Source organism: Nesoenas mayeri (genome assembly GCF_963082525.1).
Source record: "Nesoenas mayeri genome assembly, chromosome: 10".
NCBI lineage: Eukaryota > Metazoa > Chordata > Aves > Columbiformes > Columbidae > Nesoenas > Nesoenas mayeri.
This window is the reverse complement of record NC_137560.1, coordinates 21,787,853-21,802,976: the sequence shown is the minus strand read 5'-3', so window position 1 is coordinate 21,802,976 and position 15,124 is coordinate 21,787,853. Positions and strand designations below refer to the sequence as shown.

The window sequence follows — 15,124 nt, the reverse complement described above, 5'->3', positions numbered from 1 at the left end:
AGCGGCGTCTTGGAGAGGGTTTACTGCTTCCCCCAGACTGGAATCCAAGCAGCAGCCAAGACGTGAGATCAAGGCCGTCAAACCCAGGGGTGGGAAAGGAAGGGAGGTGGGAGACATGTATTGCAACAGGACAGTCTCACAATGATACAAACATTTACAAGAGAGAGTCCCACAGATGGATCAGTGCTCCGATGAGCAGGCAAGGAGCCACTCGGCCCTGGATGGGACTGTGGCAATATGGCACTGTCCTGTGGACAAACCGTGTCCTGGGATCTCTCCGCAGTGAGGATGCGCAATAGCTGAGACCAGCACGGGAAGCTCCCACAAACTCAGAGAGAGAACATGAGATGTGTCTGCACCCAAACCCAACCCCACAAACTGCTGAGCAGCTGGTCCAGCATCCAGGTTGCTCAATTACCCTCTTCCTTCCCCTTGTGGCTGCAGGAGTTCCCGAAAGAGGAGGAAACACAAAAGTATTGGAAAACAAATGTATTCAAAACACACAGTAAGAAAACTGCATGTGAACGCTGCATCCATCCTGTCCTCAGGAGCTCCTCCCCAAATCAGTGCCATGGGTACATCACCCTCAGCTAATGGGTGTGAGAGATGGGGTGCAGTGTAGGTGCCAGCGCTTCAGTCCAGCCACAAATTCACATCTGCACAGAGACAACACCCAGTAAGGCAGAGGAAGCCCCTTCCCTAAGGCTTCTGGACCCTGCCCCAGCATGTATGGAGCTTTCACTGCCCATACAAATCACCACCAATATTAAAAATAGTTACACTTTATTTCAGTTCTCATCTCCCTCTGTTCCCCCCCTCCCTTGCAGAAACCAAGCACAAGGTCAACCCATGTGGGCACCTGGGGAAATGTCAAGTGTCGGGCACACAGGCCTGGAGCCGAGAGGCCGGCTGGCTCATGGAGGGTTGAAAGCAGTCTCAATTATCACCCAGCAGGCTCCACAGTCGCCAGAGATGGGAAAAGAGAATCCCCGAGGGTGTTTGCAATCCAAGGGGCGCGGATAAAGCAGACAAACGCATTTCGAATGCTCCCACTTGCTCTCTTCTGCGGATAAGCCCGTAACAACTAGTGACAAACAAACAGCAAACATCCCGTCCATGTGGCCAGCAATTCTCTCCCTGCTGTGCCTAGCTACAAGGCAAAACAGTGAACGAAGATGCTAAACAGAGTTGGCTGGGAATTTAACTACTTGAATTCTGTTCTATTTACAAGGTCTTCAGCAGCTCAGCACTCCCTTAATCCATAAGGCACAAAGCAAGCAAGAGAACGTGCAGCTCAGCGTCCCTGGACCGTGATCTCTGTGCTCTCGGGAGGGCTGCGAGATGGAGGTTTTGTCTCACAGGAGCACGTGGTGAATTCTGCTTCCAGCCTCAGAACTGCTGGACAATCAGCTTCCTCTTCACATCCCGGCTGAACCTGTTCATCCTGAACACTTCGCTGTCATAGAAGGCTGAGAGGTTGTGGATGTTGATCTGCCGAGCCTGGGAGGAAGGGGAGGGAGGGGACAGGTAAATGTCTATTCAAAAATCAGAAGCACCACGTGGTTTTCCATAGCAGAGGCCGTGTAAAACTTGCCAGTCAGCAACCTCTGCTCTGCAGGAACCAGAACTGCAGCGGCAGGGGAGGCTGCAGGTCAGAGGAGCCTTGGCAGCGCTGAGCTGAGCACAGAGAGGATGCTGTCTCAGCATCTGCCCGCTCTCGGCTTGTCCTTTTGCTCCCACTAGAGCTAGAACTGCTACCCAAAAGCCCCTAATACTTCACCCACTGGGAGACAGTTTCACAGGAGGCTTCTGAGTGGGGGAGCGGACACTGGCAGCACCAAGCCGCGGTTCTGGCAGTAGTTATCTGCACATTTCACGCAAGGAACAGAAAAGCAGCAACCTGGGAATCAAATGCTGCTTTAGCGCCAAGCAAGGTCAGTCCTTAGCACAGAAAGGCCGAGCCAGGAGTGCTGCCCCTGGGCCAGGATGAGGACGCATGGAGGAGGAGGAGGAGGGTGAGCTTCAGCAGGGACGGGGAAAGTTAATGCAAACAGAAATTCTTCTGCTCATTGCTTCTTCAAACGCAGGTGCCACAGCCCTTGTGTTCTCATTCACCTGCAAAGCACCAGCCGTACCCCAGGATTTACCACTCCAACCTCAAAGCTTTATGGGGATGCATGAGAACTGAGAGGAAAGAATTTGGCACTCCCAGAGAGGAGAGGAGCAGAGGCAGATGAGACAGCCCTGATTTCCTGGGTAAATTAACACCAGGTTTTTTTCTGGTGCCATAACTCAGGAAGGGAAGTTAAAGGTCTGAGAGCATGTCTGGTTCTGAAGCTGCACGCAGAGAGCAGGAACCAAGCCCAGAGCCAGCTTGTTACAGTAAGCCCATACCTTATCCACCAGGTCCTTCTCTGGGACTTCTATGGTGTCTTGCTGGGCCCCGTAGCGGTTTCTCTGGTACATCACCTGCTCTGCCACCAGCTGCTTCAGGATGAACAGCAGCAGCTCGTTGTTGTCTCGCTTGAACGAGAGGTAGCGGGAAAACGTCTGGGAGGGAGGATGAGACGAGGCAAGCGGGTCAGGAACCGAAGGACACACCGCAGGTCTCCCGGGCCCCACGCCAACCCAGCCCCTGCTCCCACAGAGCATGGAGGGAACCAAACGACACCACAAGGGGAACCAAATGACACCGCTATCAGCTGCGGCCTTAGCGTGTCTTAAGGGACTTCAGCCTTGCCAAGCTGCCACCTGCACAGGTGGTTAAAACACAGCCCTGTGACACCCATGACATTCCTCTGCCAGGGGCTCTTCCACCCATCTGAAGTCTCGGGGGGCCCTGGAGCCTCTCTGGGGGGTCAGGGCATTGCTGGGGGTGCTGCCCATGGGGGGGGCAGCGCTGGGGGGGCTGGTTCTGGGGCAGGTGCAGAGCAGCTCGACTGCCCCGTGGCTCCCTGCAGACGCTCACGCTCGGCTGTTTGCAGCCAAAGAGAGAGGCCGGGGCTTGTCCAGACTGAGGGCAGACACTCGGAGTGGATAAATTCCAGGCTGCGGCCAGCCAAGGGCTCTGTGGAGCCAGCCCTTGCCACCCAGAGAAAAGGGCAGACTGGGCACAAAACCCCTGAGTGCTGCCCTGGGGTAACTGTCTCCTGAGGAGCCATAGAAAAAATATAAAGAAACAAACTGCCTGCTCGGCTTGATCACCTGGCAGCAGCAGCAGTGGGAGTCCTGTGCCAAAATGGCAGGGAAGGTGTCAAAAAAAAAGAGAGACACCTGGCAGTACTTTTGATACAGAGGCTTGGGCTGCATTTCCTTCACAGCCCCAACAAAAACATTGCCCTGCCACAGACTGAGGAAGGGCACTCACGTAGGGGCCTTCAGACCCCCAGCAGAATAGTTTGGGTTGAAGGGACCTTCCCAGCGCCCCCAGTGCCCCCCCTGCCATGAGCAGGGACATCTTCACCAGCTCAGGGTGCTCAGAGCCCCGTCCAGCCTGTCCTGGGATGTCTCCAGGGATGGTTCAGCCACCACCTCTCTGGCCAACCTGGGCCAGGCTCTCACCACCCTCAGGGGCAACAGTTTCTTCCTCATGTCCGGCCTGAATCTCCCTCCTCTAGTTTAAAACCATCACGCCTTGTCCTATCACAACAGACCCTGCTCAAAAGTCTGTCCCCATCTTTTTTATCGGCCCCTTTTAAGCACTGAAAGGCACAATAAGGTCTCCCTGGAGCTTCTCTTCTCCAGCTGAACACTCCAGCTCTCTCAGCGTGTCCTCCCAGCAGAGCTGCTCCAGCCTCAGATCATTTCTGTGGCTCCTTTGGCCCCTCTCCAGCAGCTCCGTGTCTGTGCTGAGGCCCCAGAGCTGCCCCAGCACTGCAGGGGGGTCTCACCAGAGCACAGGGGGGCAGAATCCCCTCCCAAACCTGCTCAGCACCTGACGCTGCAGGACAGACCCCGCAGAGGAGGGAAGGGTCTCTCCCCACAGCCGGGGTGGTGTGAGGAGGGTGCAGCCGAACCCAGGGAGCCTGGGCCGCAGCTCCAGCCGCAGCGCAGCCAGCGCCCACCTTGCGCATGCTCCGCATGACGCTGAACTTCTGCGTGTCGATGAAGCTCTCCAGCATCACCCGGATGGCCATGTTGACATCGTCCTCCACCACATAGTCCCGCAGGTGCATGCGGGCGTGAGCCTCGGCCATGCGGATCATGGACTCGATGTGACGCACCGTGATGGGGATGCTGCCGGTCGCCTAAGGGGGGAAGAGAAGGAGGTTAAAGACCTGGAGCAAGGGCTCCTGACCCAGGATCTCCTTCAGCTGTGGGGAGCTGCTCCTGGGCTTTGCGGGGCTCCCAGGCTGAGGAGGCTCTGCCACCTGCTGGCACCTTCTGCAGTGGTACAGGCTCCCCTGCTCCACATTTTAAATCAGCAGGGTGCGAGGGGGTGCTCCGTGGGGTCCCTCTTTGCCACTGTTTAGTGCCTTTCCAGGAAGAGCAATCCCATTTCCCCCAGCAACTTTTAGGAGGAATTGAAAACAACAACAACAACAACAACAAACCATTAAGAAAATTAGTTTTCCCAAACTCCAAACATCTCCCTCTGACCTCAACGAATTCACCTTCCACTTGGAGAGGATGAAACCAGCCTGAGAGATCACATGGACAAAAGAGAAGGGCATTTCTACACAGAACGGCTCCCTGTAATGTACCAGTAGCATATGGATGGATGCAAACATCTCCCGTGGGCCCGCCAGACTAGGTGACAATACAAAGACTTTGTCACTGGAGGCACTAGTACATGTGTCCAGTCTATCAGCCCACAGATCAGCAAGAGGCAAGACTCTGCATTCAGATGAGGAATCATCTGTTCAGCACACGCTGCAGGATCTGCCAGTCTCTCACAAAACAGTGGCACAGACTTTTGTGACAGGAATGGCAAGAACGTGTCAACATATGCTGGAGCCATCTCAGGCTGATTTGCAGTCTAGAGATGTACTTCTCTCCTCAGTATTCTCACCATAGACTCTTTCCTGAGGTCACTGTACATCCGGGCCACTTTGTCCTGGTCCATCTGGTTAAGTTTGGGATGGACCTTCTCTTTGGCGTAGATGATATATTTCCTCAGGATCTCCTGGGGAATGGGTTCAACTCCATATGTGTTGGGAAGAACGACCTCATCGGCGTTGACGGCCTCTTTGCTACCTGGGTGGTGCTTGATGTGGCTGCCAACAACGAACCGGGCGAGCATTTCATCCTACAAGATAACAGACACTGAAGACACTCACTGGAGAGCAAAACTCAGCAGGCAGCTGCAGCTGAGCATCCCAAGAGCAGCATCACAAGCCCAGCACAAGCTCAGGCTCACGGCACAGCTCGTACCTGCACTGGGTCCACCGTGTCCCTCACCACACACAGGATATCAAAGCGAGAGATGATGGGCTCTGTCAGGTCTACATTCTCCGAGAAAGTCAACGATGGGTCATATCGCCCACCTGGAGCACAGAGACAAACATCAAAGTCCAACACAGGCCCCAAGGCTGAAGCTTTGAAGCAAGCACAGACCTCCGGCGCTTTACTGCAGACCTCACTGCTCGCTTGATCTCTGCTCCAGACTGGAGGAACCAGGCAGAGAGAGGGGAAGCTGTGTCGCAGTTCTCAGGACCACAGACTGATGCTGGCAGCCCGAGACGGTCCTGTGGTCCCTCAGCACTTACCTATGGGATTGGCAGCAGCAATAACAGTGCAGCGGGCTTGCAAGGACGTGACAATGCCTGCTTTGGAGATGGAAATGCTTTGCTGTTCCATGGCTTCGTGGATGCTGGTCCTATCCTGATCATTCATCTACAAGAACGGAAGAATGACTTAAACTGAAACTACGCCAGCACACTGAGAGGAATCAACTCCTGAGGCTCTGAGAAGGTGACAAACTGCACGATGGACCAGTGACAGCCTGAGCAAACTGCAGGAACCTTGGTCAGCTGGGAGACAGCACCATGGAGAAGAGGAGACTGAGGGGTGACCTTATTAATGTTTATAAATATATAAAGGGTGAGTGCCATGAGGACGGAGCCAGGCTCTTCTCGGTGGCAAACAATGATAGGACAAGGGGTAATGGGATCAAACTGGAACACAAGAGGTTCCACTTAAATTTGAGAAAAAACTTCTTCTCAGTAAGGGTGACAGACACTGGCCCAGGCTGCCCAGGGGGGTTGTGGAGTCTCCTTCTCTGGAGACATTCAAGACCCACCTGGACATGTTCCTGTGTGACCTCACCTGGGCGTTCCTGCTCCAGCAGGGGGATTGGACTGGATGATCTTTAGAGGTCCCTCCCAATCCCAAACATACTGTGATACTGTGAGTTAGAGTGTCTCCCCATAGCTGAGGTTACAACCAGTCCCTCCACGGCTAATCCTTCGCAGAGCTGACGTGGGACCCACCTTGTCGAACTCATCGATGAGGCAGACGCCCCTGTCAGCCAGCACCAGCGCTCCGGCCTCCAGCGTCCACTCCTTGCTGACCGGGTGTCTCTGCACGTAGGCTGTGAGGCCCACGGCAGAAGCGCCCTGGCCGGTGGTGAAGATGGCTCTGCTGGACGCCTTCTCGATGTATTTAAGAAACTGGGATTTCGCAGTACCGGGGTCTCCGCACAGAAGCACGTTGATGTCACCACGGACTTTGTGTTTGCCGCCTATAACAGTAATGGGAGAGACACGTTGGAAAGGCAAACAGTGGGCAGGGAAACCACCTTACAGGCAAGTCGAAGGAAAAAGCAATTCGGCTTTGGAAGCGGTCACGTGTAAAACAGCCTTTCTAACCTTGCTGAACACATCCTTCTAAGGAGATGATAACAAATCAGGATGCCAGAAGGTCAGATCTCTGAATGGACATCAAGCGCGACCTCCTCGAGGAGGAGGAATAAAAACACGCTCAGGTTTGCAGCAGGAGCTGTTTTCAATTTTCTGCTGTCACACCAGAGTTTTCAGGGTGATAAACGCAGCCACTTCCATCACAGACATCCCTCAGTCTGCCACCAAGACACACAGACGACTCCCACCCTCCCATTGCAACAGCGCAGACAAACCCAGGTCCCTTTGCCTTCAGCTGAGTGAAGCAGCCTCAGGTGACACAAGTGACTCACCTGGGTTTTTGGGCTCCCCACCAAAGAGAGCTAAAGCCAAGCCCCTCTTGATATCTTCGTGTCCGTAAATAGACGGGGCGATGCTGGCAAAAATCTGAAAGGAAAGCGAGAGGAGTTGTCCAGGGAACACCGTTTCTCATTCGGGACAGAATATGGCATGAATATCAACAAGGTACTGTGTCTGTGTTACCCGTATGATACTGCTGTCTCCAAAGAGTCTTTCATTACCCAAGGTGAGGGGGCTTTTTTCTTTCAAGTATTTAATTCAGGTCTTGGCATGCAGAGAGAAGCAAAGCTAAGATCTCTACCATGGGTTAAGCTAAATAATAACACCCCCTTTAAAAGGATTGGAGACGCAAGCACTGGCCCCTCAGAACGCTTCCTCCACTTTGCTTTCAAGACATGGAGAGAGAAAACAATGGTCAGATATAAGCAGTGCCTGAGTGTCTGTCACCCGTCTTCCAGCCCTGTTGTGATGTGGAAAGCGCAGAGAAGGAAGAGGAGGAATAGAAAATTTGACCCTCAGAAGTACAAGGAAAGTTTCTTAATTGCTTCCCCCCTATAACTCCCTCTCACCAACAGCTGTCTGAGAGCTACAGAAAAACAGAAGATCATTCAGAGGAACCTGGGATTTGTACAAGGTTCTTTAACCACTGTTTAGCCAGCTGACACCTTCTATCGCTTTCTGATCCAGCTGCCAGGTGATGACAAACTACCAACAGGAAAAGAAGGGATGTCCGAGGCTGACCCACCTTCTCCCCAATCTGCTCATCCTTGGACAGACCCACAATCACTTTGACATCTTCATCAGTCAGTTCCCCAACGGCCACCTTGTTGTCCTTCTTGGCGATGTGGTTGGCCAGGATGACAGTCGCGAACACTGGGAACCCGTTGGCTGTGTTCAAGGAGCCATCGTAATTGTTGTGGTAGATCCCTGTCAGCTCCTGGGAACCGGGAGATAGGATGTCAGTGCCTGCACAGTGTAAAACAGCCTCCTCTCTGTTTTTAGATACCACAGAATCACAGAGTCATTTTGGTTGGAAGAAATCCTCATCAAGTCCGACTGTTAACCCACCCCTGACACTGCTCCCTGTCTTGAGAACATCATCGCAGTGTCTGTCCAGCCCTCCAGGGATGGTGACTCCAGCACTGCCCTGGGCAGCCTGTTCAATGCCCCACAGCCCTTTGGGGAAGAAATTGTTCCCAGATCCAACCTCAACCTCCCCTGGCGCAACTTGAGGCCGTTTCCTCTGCTCCTGGCGCTTGTTCCTGGGGAGCAGAGCCCGACCCCCCTGGCTCCAAGCTCCTTTCAGGCAGCTCAGAGATCAGAAGGTCTCCCCTCAGCTCCTGTTCTCCAGCTGAACCCCCCAGGTCCCTCAGCCGCTCCATCATATTGTGCTCCAGCCCCTCACCAGCTCTGTTCCCTTCTCTCAACTCACTCCAGCACCTCGAGGGCTTTCTTGGCATGAGTGGCCCAAACTGACCCAAGGATTTGAGGTTCAGGTTTGGGTCCCTCACTGATACCAGTCTCAGAAGTAGCTTCTCAAATGCGTCTGAAGTCAATCCCTCCCCACAGCCCCACAAATGTTGCTGTACTGTCATTGTCAGAGCTTAAGAATGCTCAGTGCTCACCCCATATTGAGTTTAACACCGTACTCACAATCTCATCCCCTGGCTTGCAGCTGTCAACCAGATCGGCGAGCAGAATGGCATCCTTGGAGCGGGGCAGCCTGCCCGCAGCCACCTTCCCAGGGCTCTCCTGGATTTTGATGCGCTGGTAGTTCTGATAGACCGTCTGCAGCAATAACAGAAAGTTACCCAGCAAGTCTGGCCGGCATCAACACGGCCGATGCTTTTCAAAGGCAACTCTGTAGAGAAGGCACATCCAATGATGTATTATACTTTGGTTAGAAACCATGGGCATGGGACAATGCAGGTTGTAAGCAGCAATTCCAGGGTGTGACAGACAACACCGGGGACAGGAAACCCCCTGGGCACATCTCACCACTGTGCTCCAGCCTGCACAGCGTTTGTCCATCCAAATACCGGACAAGTTCCGGAGAGGAGGATACTCCGCTTGTGATAGTTAAAGACGGCAAAGCAAAGAATTAAAGTAAGAAGCTCCATGTCAAAGATTTTCTTGCTGTCCTTTAGTTTCATTAGCTGTCAGATCAGGAAATACTCATTGGGAAAATCAGTATCGGGAAATACTACTTGGGAAGGAGGAGAGCTGGACAGTCTGTGTCTGCATTTCTACAGTATGGACAGGTAACGGTACCACAGAAATTACTATGGCGAAAGATTAAGCCACTTAGAATGAGGCAGTAAACTACTTTTGACTGCTAAACTGGGCAGATTCAGTTCAAGAGCTCAAATAGACAAGATCTGTCTTCAGAGACCCCTGGATATAGCATAGACCCCTCTCCCAGCACCAAAAATGTTCAACAGGTGTAAGCCAAGGCCAGGCTGGTGTTGTCATTATGATTTTAAACGATCACTCCTGTCTGCAATCGCTAACCTAAAGATACATAAATCCTGTCAGTTTTAGGTCAGTCCACTCAACTAACAAAGATAAGAGTGACTTGCAAAACACCCGGTCACAAACTACAGACACTATTGACCGTGCAGCTTTAGACATTTTGAAGCCTGCACAACTAGCTGAGTCTGGCTTTAACACCAATCTCAAGACTGTTGGATAAGGTGTCCTTTAGCTGAATGCTGCTCATTATACACCAAAATGATTATGTAATGCAATATGCAAATGTGTAACTAATTGGCTCTTCAGGGTGTGAATGTAGTGGTAAGATTTTGTATATAATGGCTGTTACTTTTCTTGCTGGTGTGCTGGCTTTATATCAGCATCCAGGCTTGCACAACTCTAATAAACAATATCTTGTCTCTGTGTGCTCCAATTTGGCTCTTTTTTTGTGCACATCAGGTGACAGAACGCTATTTTTGGGACAACGCAGGCAGTGCGGCAGCCTGGGCAGCACAGACAGACCCATCTGGGCAAGCCTGGCTCTTACCTCTTCCATATTGATTTCAAAGGGGCCAAGAGACTGACACTCCGGACAGGAGCCGGGTTTCACCTCCTGGTTCTGGGACTGGAAAAAGGGTCCCAGGATGAAGCTGCACTTGCTGCAGTTGTACTTGACCATGCTGAGCTGAGGCAGGACCCCCGTGCAGCTCGTCACCACCCCGCTGGTCCGGATCAGCTGGTTCAAGTGCAGTTGCCTGAGGAAAGACAGAGATGCTGGACGCCTGCGGGGCACAGAAGGCACAACGCCCTCCAGAAACACCCCTGATCCAAGGCACAACTCCCAAAGGCTTCGTAAGAAACAGGTATCAGTAGAAGCTTACTTGCAGGGTTTGTGTTTTACCTTTGGGGACATTGGAAGTTCACCCTTAGTTGACTTTATTTTCTGTAATAAGCTCAGTTGGACTTATCCACACTAGTTCATTTGCTTGCAGATTAGTTCTCCCGAGCACCCCAAAGTCCCTGCTGTTAGTTCTTACCTGAGTGACCGCAACTCTTCCACCAGAGGGAGGTGGGAGATACGGACGTGGATCTCCTGAGCAATACGATCATATTTGGGGTACATGGCCAACACCACTTCCTTGGCTGCTTCATCAAAGATCTTCAGCATTTCTGCGGGGGCCTCAGGCAGAAAGTAGGCAAGGACGTGCTCCTGGGCTGCCAGATCCTCGTAGTTCACCACCAGACTCTCTCTGTTCTCTTAAGAAAAAGATGGTGTGAATGCTATTTTCAACCTGCCCACTCCTCAGGCCTGTATCCTGCGGGTGTCTGCACCTTCCCTGGAATATCTTTAGAGGTCAACAATTTGAAAATGGGTGGAAAACTCTTTTTAAAAACTGGTTTCTCTGACAAATGCTTCATCAGTACCAAGCTTGTGATTGTTCCTCTCCAGCACAGATATTTCCCAGGCTCGGTGCTCCTGAGACTCAAAAGCCTCAGCCCAACACACGACCCTCCCACAGATCTCCAGGAAACAAGTTAATAGGAGAGACAAGTGTGCTGAATGGCTGGCAAAAAACCTGCATCTTACATTCCTGGGAAGGGACAAGACAAATGCTTTTTGTCTCCCAGCAGTACGACACTGACTCTGACCCGCTACTCAAGCTTCTGCCTCAATATAGAGCAGATATACAAACAACTGCAGCTACAGGAGCTGTTCCTAAACGTGACAAATTCTGCTTTTAAAATTTATCAGTGACAGCCTTAACGATGGCTTCTTCTGGCAGCGCTCGGTTGGAATACAAGGACGCAACACCGACATGGTTTTCAAAGTCACAAAGTCTATTTGCGTCCCCTCACTGAATAATCCAGTTTCCAGTGTGAGAAAGTAGCTGGCACAGGCAGCACTTGTTGTCTCTCTCAGATCGCAAACATGCAGACCGCTGTCTGCTGCCCCACATATTCTTTTGCTGGCGTTTCTACGATATGAATATTAATGAGCGGCAGACACCAGGGGCCTGCTAATTAGTCAGCCAGAATCAAAGATAGCAGACATGTTTCCATTATTCATTTATCTTCATCAGCATCCGAGTTTCTTAAAGTGCTGACTCCACGTCTGGGACAAACAGAGCAGGCAAAATACACCCATGGACTGGATCACTGCAAAGTTCCATGAGCATATGAAGAGTAAAGAACGTCTGATCACCCAGCCCTACCTTTGCACATGTCGCTGATCCTCTCCTTGAAGACATTGTGGCCATGTTCATCCACATGGGTCTTCAGGAAGTTCTTGAAGCGGTGGTAGATCTCCAGCCGGGGAGCGGCCATGGAAACCCACTCCCTCACCGAATGCCCTTTCATGTCTTCTAGGTTCTCAATGCTCTCAATCATGTCTTCGTCTTCCTCTTCCACGCCATCAGCAGCTCGTTCTGCCAGACGTCTCTTGCGTGAAGGACGGTCTTCGTCTTCATCGTCACTATCTAAGGGTTGGGAGGAAAAATTGTAAACGAGCTGGGATGGCCATTCCCACTCTTTGGATTAGTCACAGCTGGATCACACGGGCTGTGGAAGCAAAGAGGTCAGAGCCTGGGATACAAACCAAGAGCCATCCCAGGGCCTAAATCCAGTCTAGCCTGGCTCCTACATCTCCCAGAATGTAGCTAAAGACTTCATGAAGGTGAACAAGAAGACTTGTATGCAACAGCACAGTCGTGTCCATCAACACACTGAGGGAGAAAGGCTAAGGAATGGGCTTTCAAGTGCATCAAAGGCCCCTCCCATCCAGCTCACAAAAGCGCCTATAGGAACACCAACACCAACAAACTCTACAACATACGCTTGGTAGAATCCCAAACCTGTGATATAAGCCCAGGATCCTGAGTTTGTTTTAGCAGCAAACACAGAATGAGAAGAACACAACAAATGAGCTCCTAGGAAGCTCAAATCAAAGTGATCACATATTTGAAGTCCAACCAAGCCTACAGCCTGAGATTTCACTAGGAACCCAAACACCATGGAGCTCTAGAGACCTCCCCCCTACTCTGAGGGTGAGAGTCCAGCTCCCCTACAAGGGCTGGGTTACAGTCAACTACCTGGGGATCGGCTGTGCACTTAATTCAGCTCATCTGGTAAAACACTGGCCCATGTTGCACAGAGCGGTGGTGGATGAACCATCCCTGGAGACATCCCAGGCCAGGCTGGACGGGGCTCTGAGCACCCTGAGCTGGTGAAGATGTCCCTGCTCATGGCAGGGGGGGCACTGGGGGAGCTGGGAAGGTCCCTTCAACCCAAACTATTCTATGATTTCATGATTCCATGATCTCCACCTACCGTAAAGCAGCCCCCTCCTCATGCGGCCCATGCCCTGCTCCAGCTCGCGGTCTCGCTGCCTCATGACGCGCTCGGCGGCTTCCCGCTGGCTGGCCGTCAGCTCCTCCACGTCTTCATCGTCCAAGGCCAGGCCCTCTGCTTCATAGGCGTCCAGCTCGGGGATGGGGCGGTAGTCCCTGGCACACACACACAGCACTGAATCAGCCCAAGCTCAGAAAGTGCTTCCCCAGCCCTTCTCTGGCTTTTACTGGTGTCAGTTGTTCTGCAGAAGAACGTGTTGAGCAGGAAGACACTTCACAACAGAAGATGTCCTGCAGTACCAAGGGCTCCAGTACCAGGGCTATGAGTGCCGGCATTCCAGCCTTTGTATTGTAAAGTTCACCAGCTTGCCAGCAGGCCTGGCTGAGTGAAAAAATGTTAAAATCTATGGCCGCAGGAGTAAGGAGCTGGGCTGGACACACATCTTGTATCCAGGGAGATCCTGATTTACTCACACTGGATCGCAACGGCACTTTGCTTGTAATTCGCTCAGTTCTTCCAGGACTCAAATGACACCACGCCTGGACCTTTCTCCACTGTCCAGCAGCTCTTCAGCCCCTCGCCCCAGCTACCAGCACCGCAGAGAGACCCAACCACGGCTGAGTACCCACCCAATGTCACCCCCGTTAGTAAAACCCCATCCCCAGACACCATTCCCCAAGAGCCACCTCCCACCGCTTTCCTTACCTTTCCATCCCTTCCCCGATCAGCTCTTCCCCTTCTTCCTCGTCCTCATCGGGGAGCCCCCCGGTCCCCAGGAGGCCCTCGGACTCATCCTCGAAGGGGGGCAGGTCCCGGCCGGGGCTGGACGTGAAGGCATCGCCGCGGCGGGAGCTGCGCACTGGGCTGGTGGCCACTGTCTGTGACTCGGAGGAGTCCTGCAAGGATGGGAGACAGGGGGTGAGGGCTGGGACACCCCCTCCCCGGCACCGGGCCCTGGAGGCAGAGGGGTCAGCGCTTGCAGGAGTCTCTGCAGTGGTCAGAAGGGGGACGTGGATCGGCAATAAATCCTTTTTCTCTGTAGGAAACAATTACCTTGCAAATATAATAAGCCCAGGCAGGATCTCTTAGTAAAGCGTATTTTAATAATGATTTTGCAAGATCGGGTGTTCTACCCAACGCCTGCCTCAGTTTACATATTTCATTCATCTAATCCTAACAATACCCTTCCTCTCATCAATCTATTTAAAATATGGGTTCCTGGCTCTTTGTTACCCTTCCCCCTAGATTAACTTGGAAATGCAAGTATCAGTATGCATTCCGGGATTAGTTTGAAGAGACTTCGTTTTACATTAAGGATTCACAGTCTGATGTCTCTCAGTCCTTCCCGACCCCCTCGCTGGGGTCAGGCAGCAGCTCCTTAGTTTTGTAAAAACAACATTCCTTCGTTAAACGTTCCTTACATTCCCGAAGCGTGGAAGGTAAAAATAATTAGTTTCCTTGAAAAATGACAACAGAAACGCATGGGAGAACGGGGGTGCAATCCATGCCCCGAGCCAGGGCAGCCGGAGCGCAGGAAAGCCTCCGATCTCCCCGCACCCCGGGCTGTTCACCGGTGCGGGGCACATGGGAAACTTCCCGCGGCATTTAGGGTGTCCTGGGCGAACGCGCCCCTATCCCACCCCCCGGAACCCCCCGGGGACCCTGCCCGCAGTGCCGCGGCGGAGAGGAACCGAGCCCCGCACCCCGCGGGGAGCGGGGGTCACCCCGATCGCCCCGCTCCGCTCCGAACCCCAGACCGGCTGCTCACCGCCATCGCTTCTTCCTGCCCGCCGGATTCCGCGCGAAAACAGTCACGTGGGCAACAAAAGCGCGCGAAAGCTCATGAATAATGGATTAGCTCGGGGGCGGGGCCGGAGCTGCAAACTGTGGCAAATTATGGCAAATTGGGCAAACGTGGGCGATTCTCTCCGGGCTAAAGGTGTCCCCTTCCACCGGGAACTGCCGTGTCTCTGCACTCACCTCTGCTGCTCCGCAGCTAAAATCAAGTCTGGCTTGGGCAGGCTGGCTGCTGAGCCATAGCAGAGATGCTTAAATCACCTTTGTTCAGGTTCCCAGTAAAACTAGATGAGGTGGAAAGGGGGCTTCTGGTGTTTGGGTATTTTTTGCATGAGTCTGTGTGTAACAACAGAAACGAGGAGCTAATC

At 52.7% G+C, this 15,124-nt stretch overlaps 1 protein-coding gene across 1 annotated transcript; it reads right to left on the bottom strand.

The window, feature by feature from the left end:
- Window positions 1-835: 835 nt before the first annotated feature.
- On the bottom strand, window positions 836-14,803 carry MCM2 (minichromosome maintenance complex component 2; the record flags this gene model as incomplete). The annotated part of the gene is given in 17 exon segments (XM_080350188.1): window positions 836-1,500; window positions 2,395-2,550; window positions 4,065-4,247; window positions 5,012-5,248; window positions 5,374-5,486; window positions 5,709-5,835; window positions 6,432-6,682; window positions 7,133-7,226; window positions 7,885-8,076; window positions 8,793-8,927; window positions 10,159-10,366; window positions 10,649-10,868; window positions 11,825-12,088; window positions 12,939-13,114; window positions 13,665-13,855; window positions 14,728-14,773; window positions 14,775-14,803. Coding segments are annotated over 17 exon segments (2,733 nt in total). The 3' UTR covers window positions 836-1,389.
- Window positions 14,804-15,124: the final 321 nt, after the last annotated feature.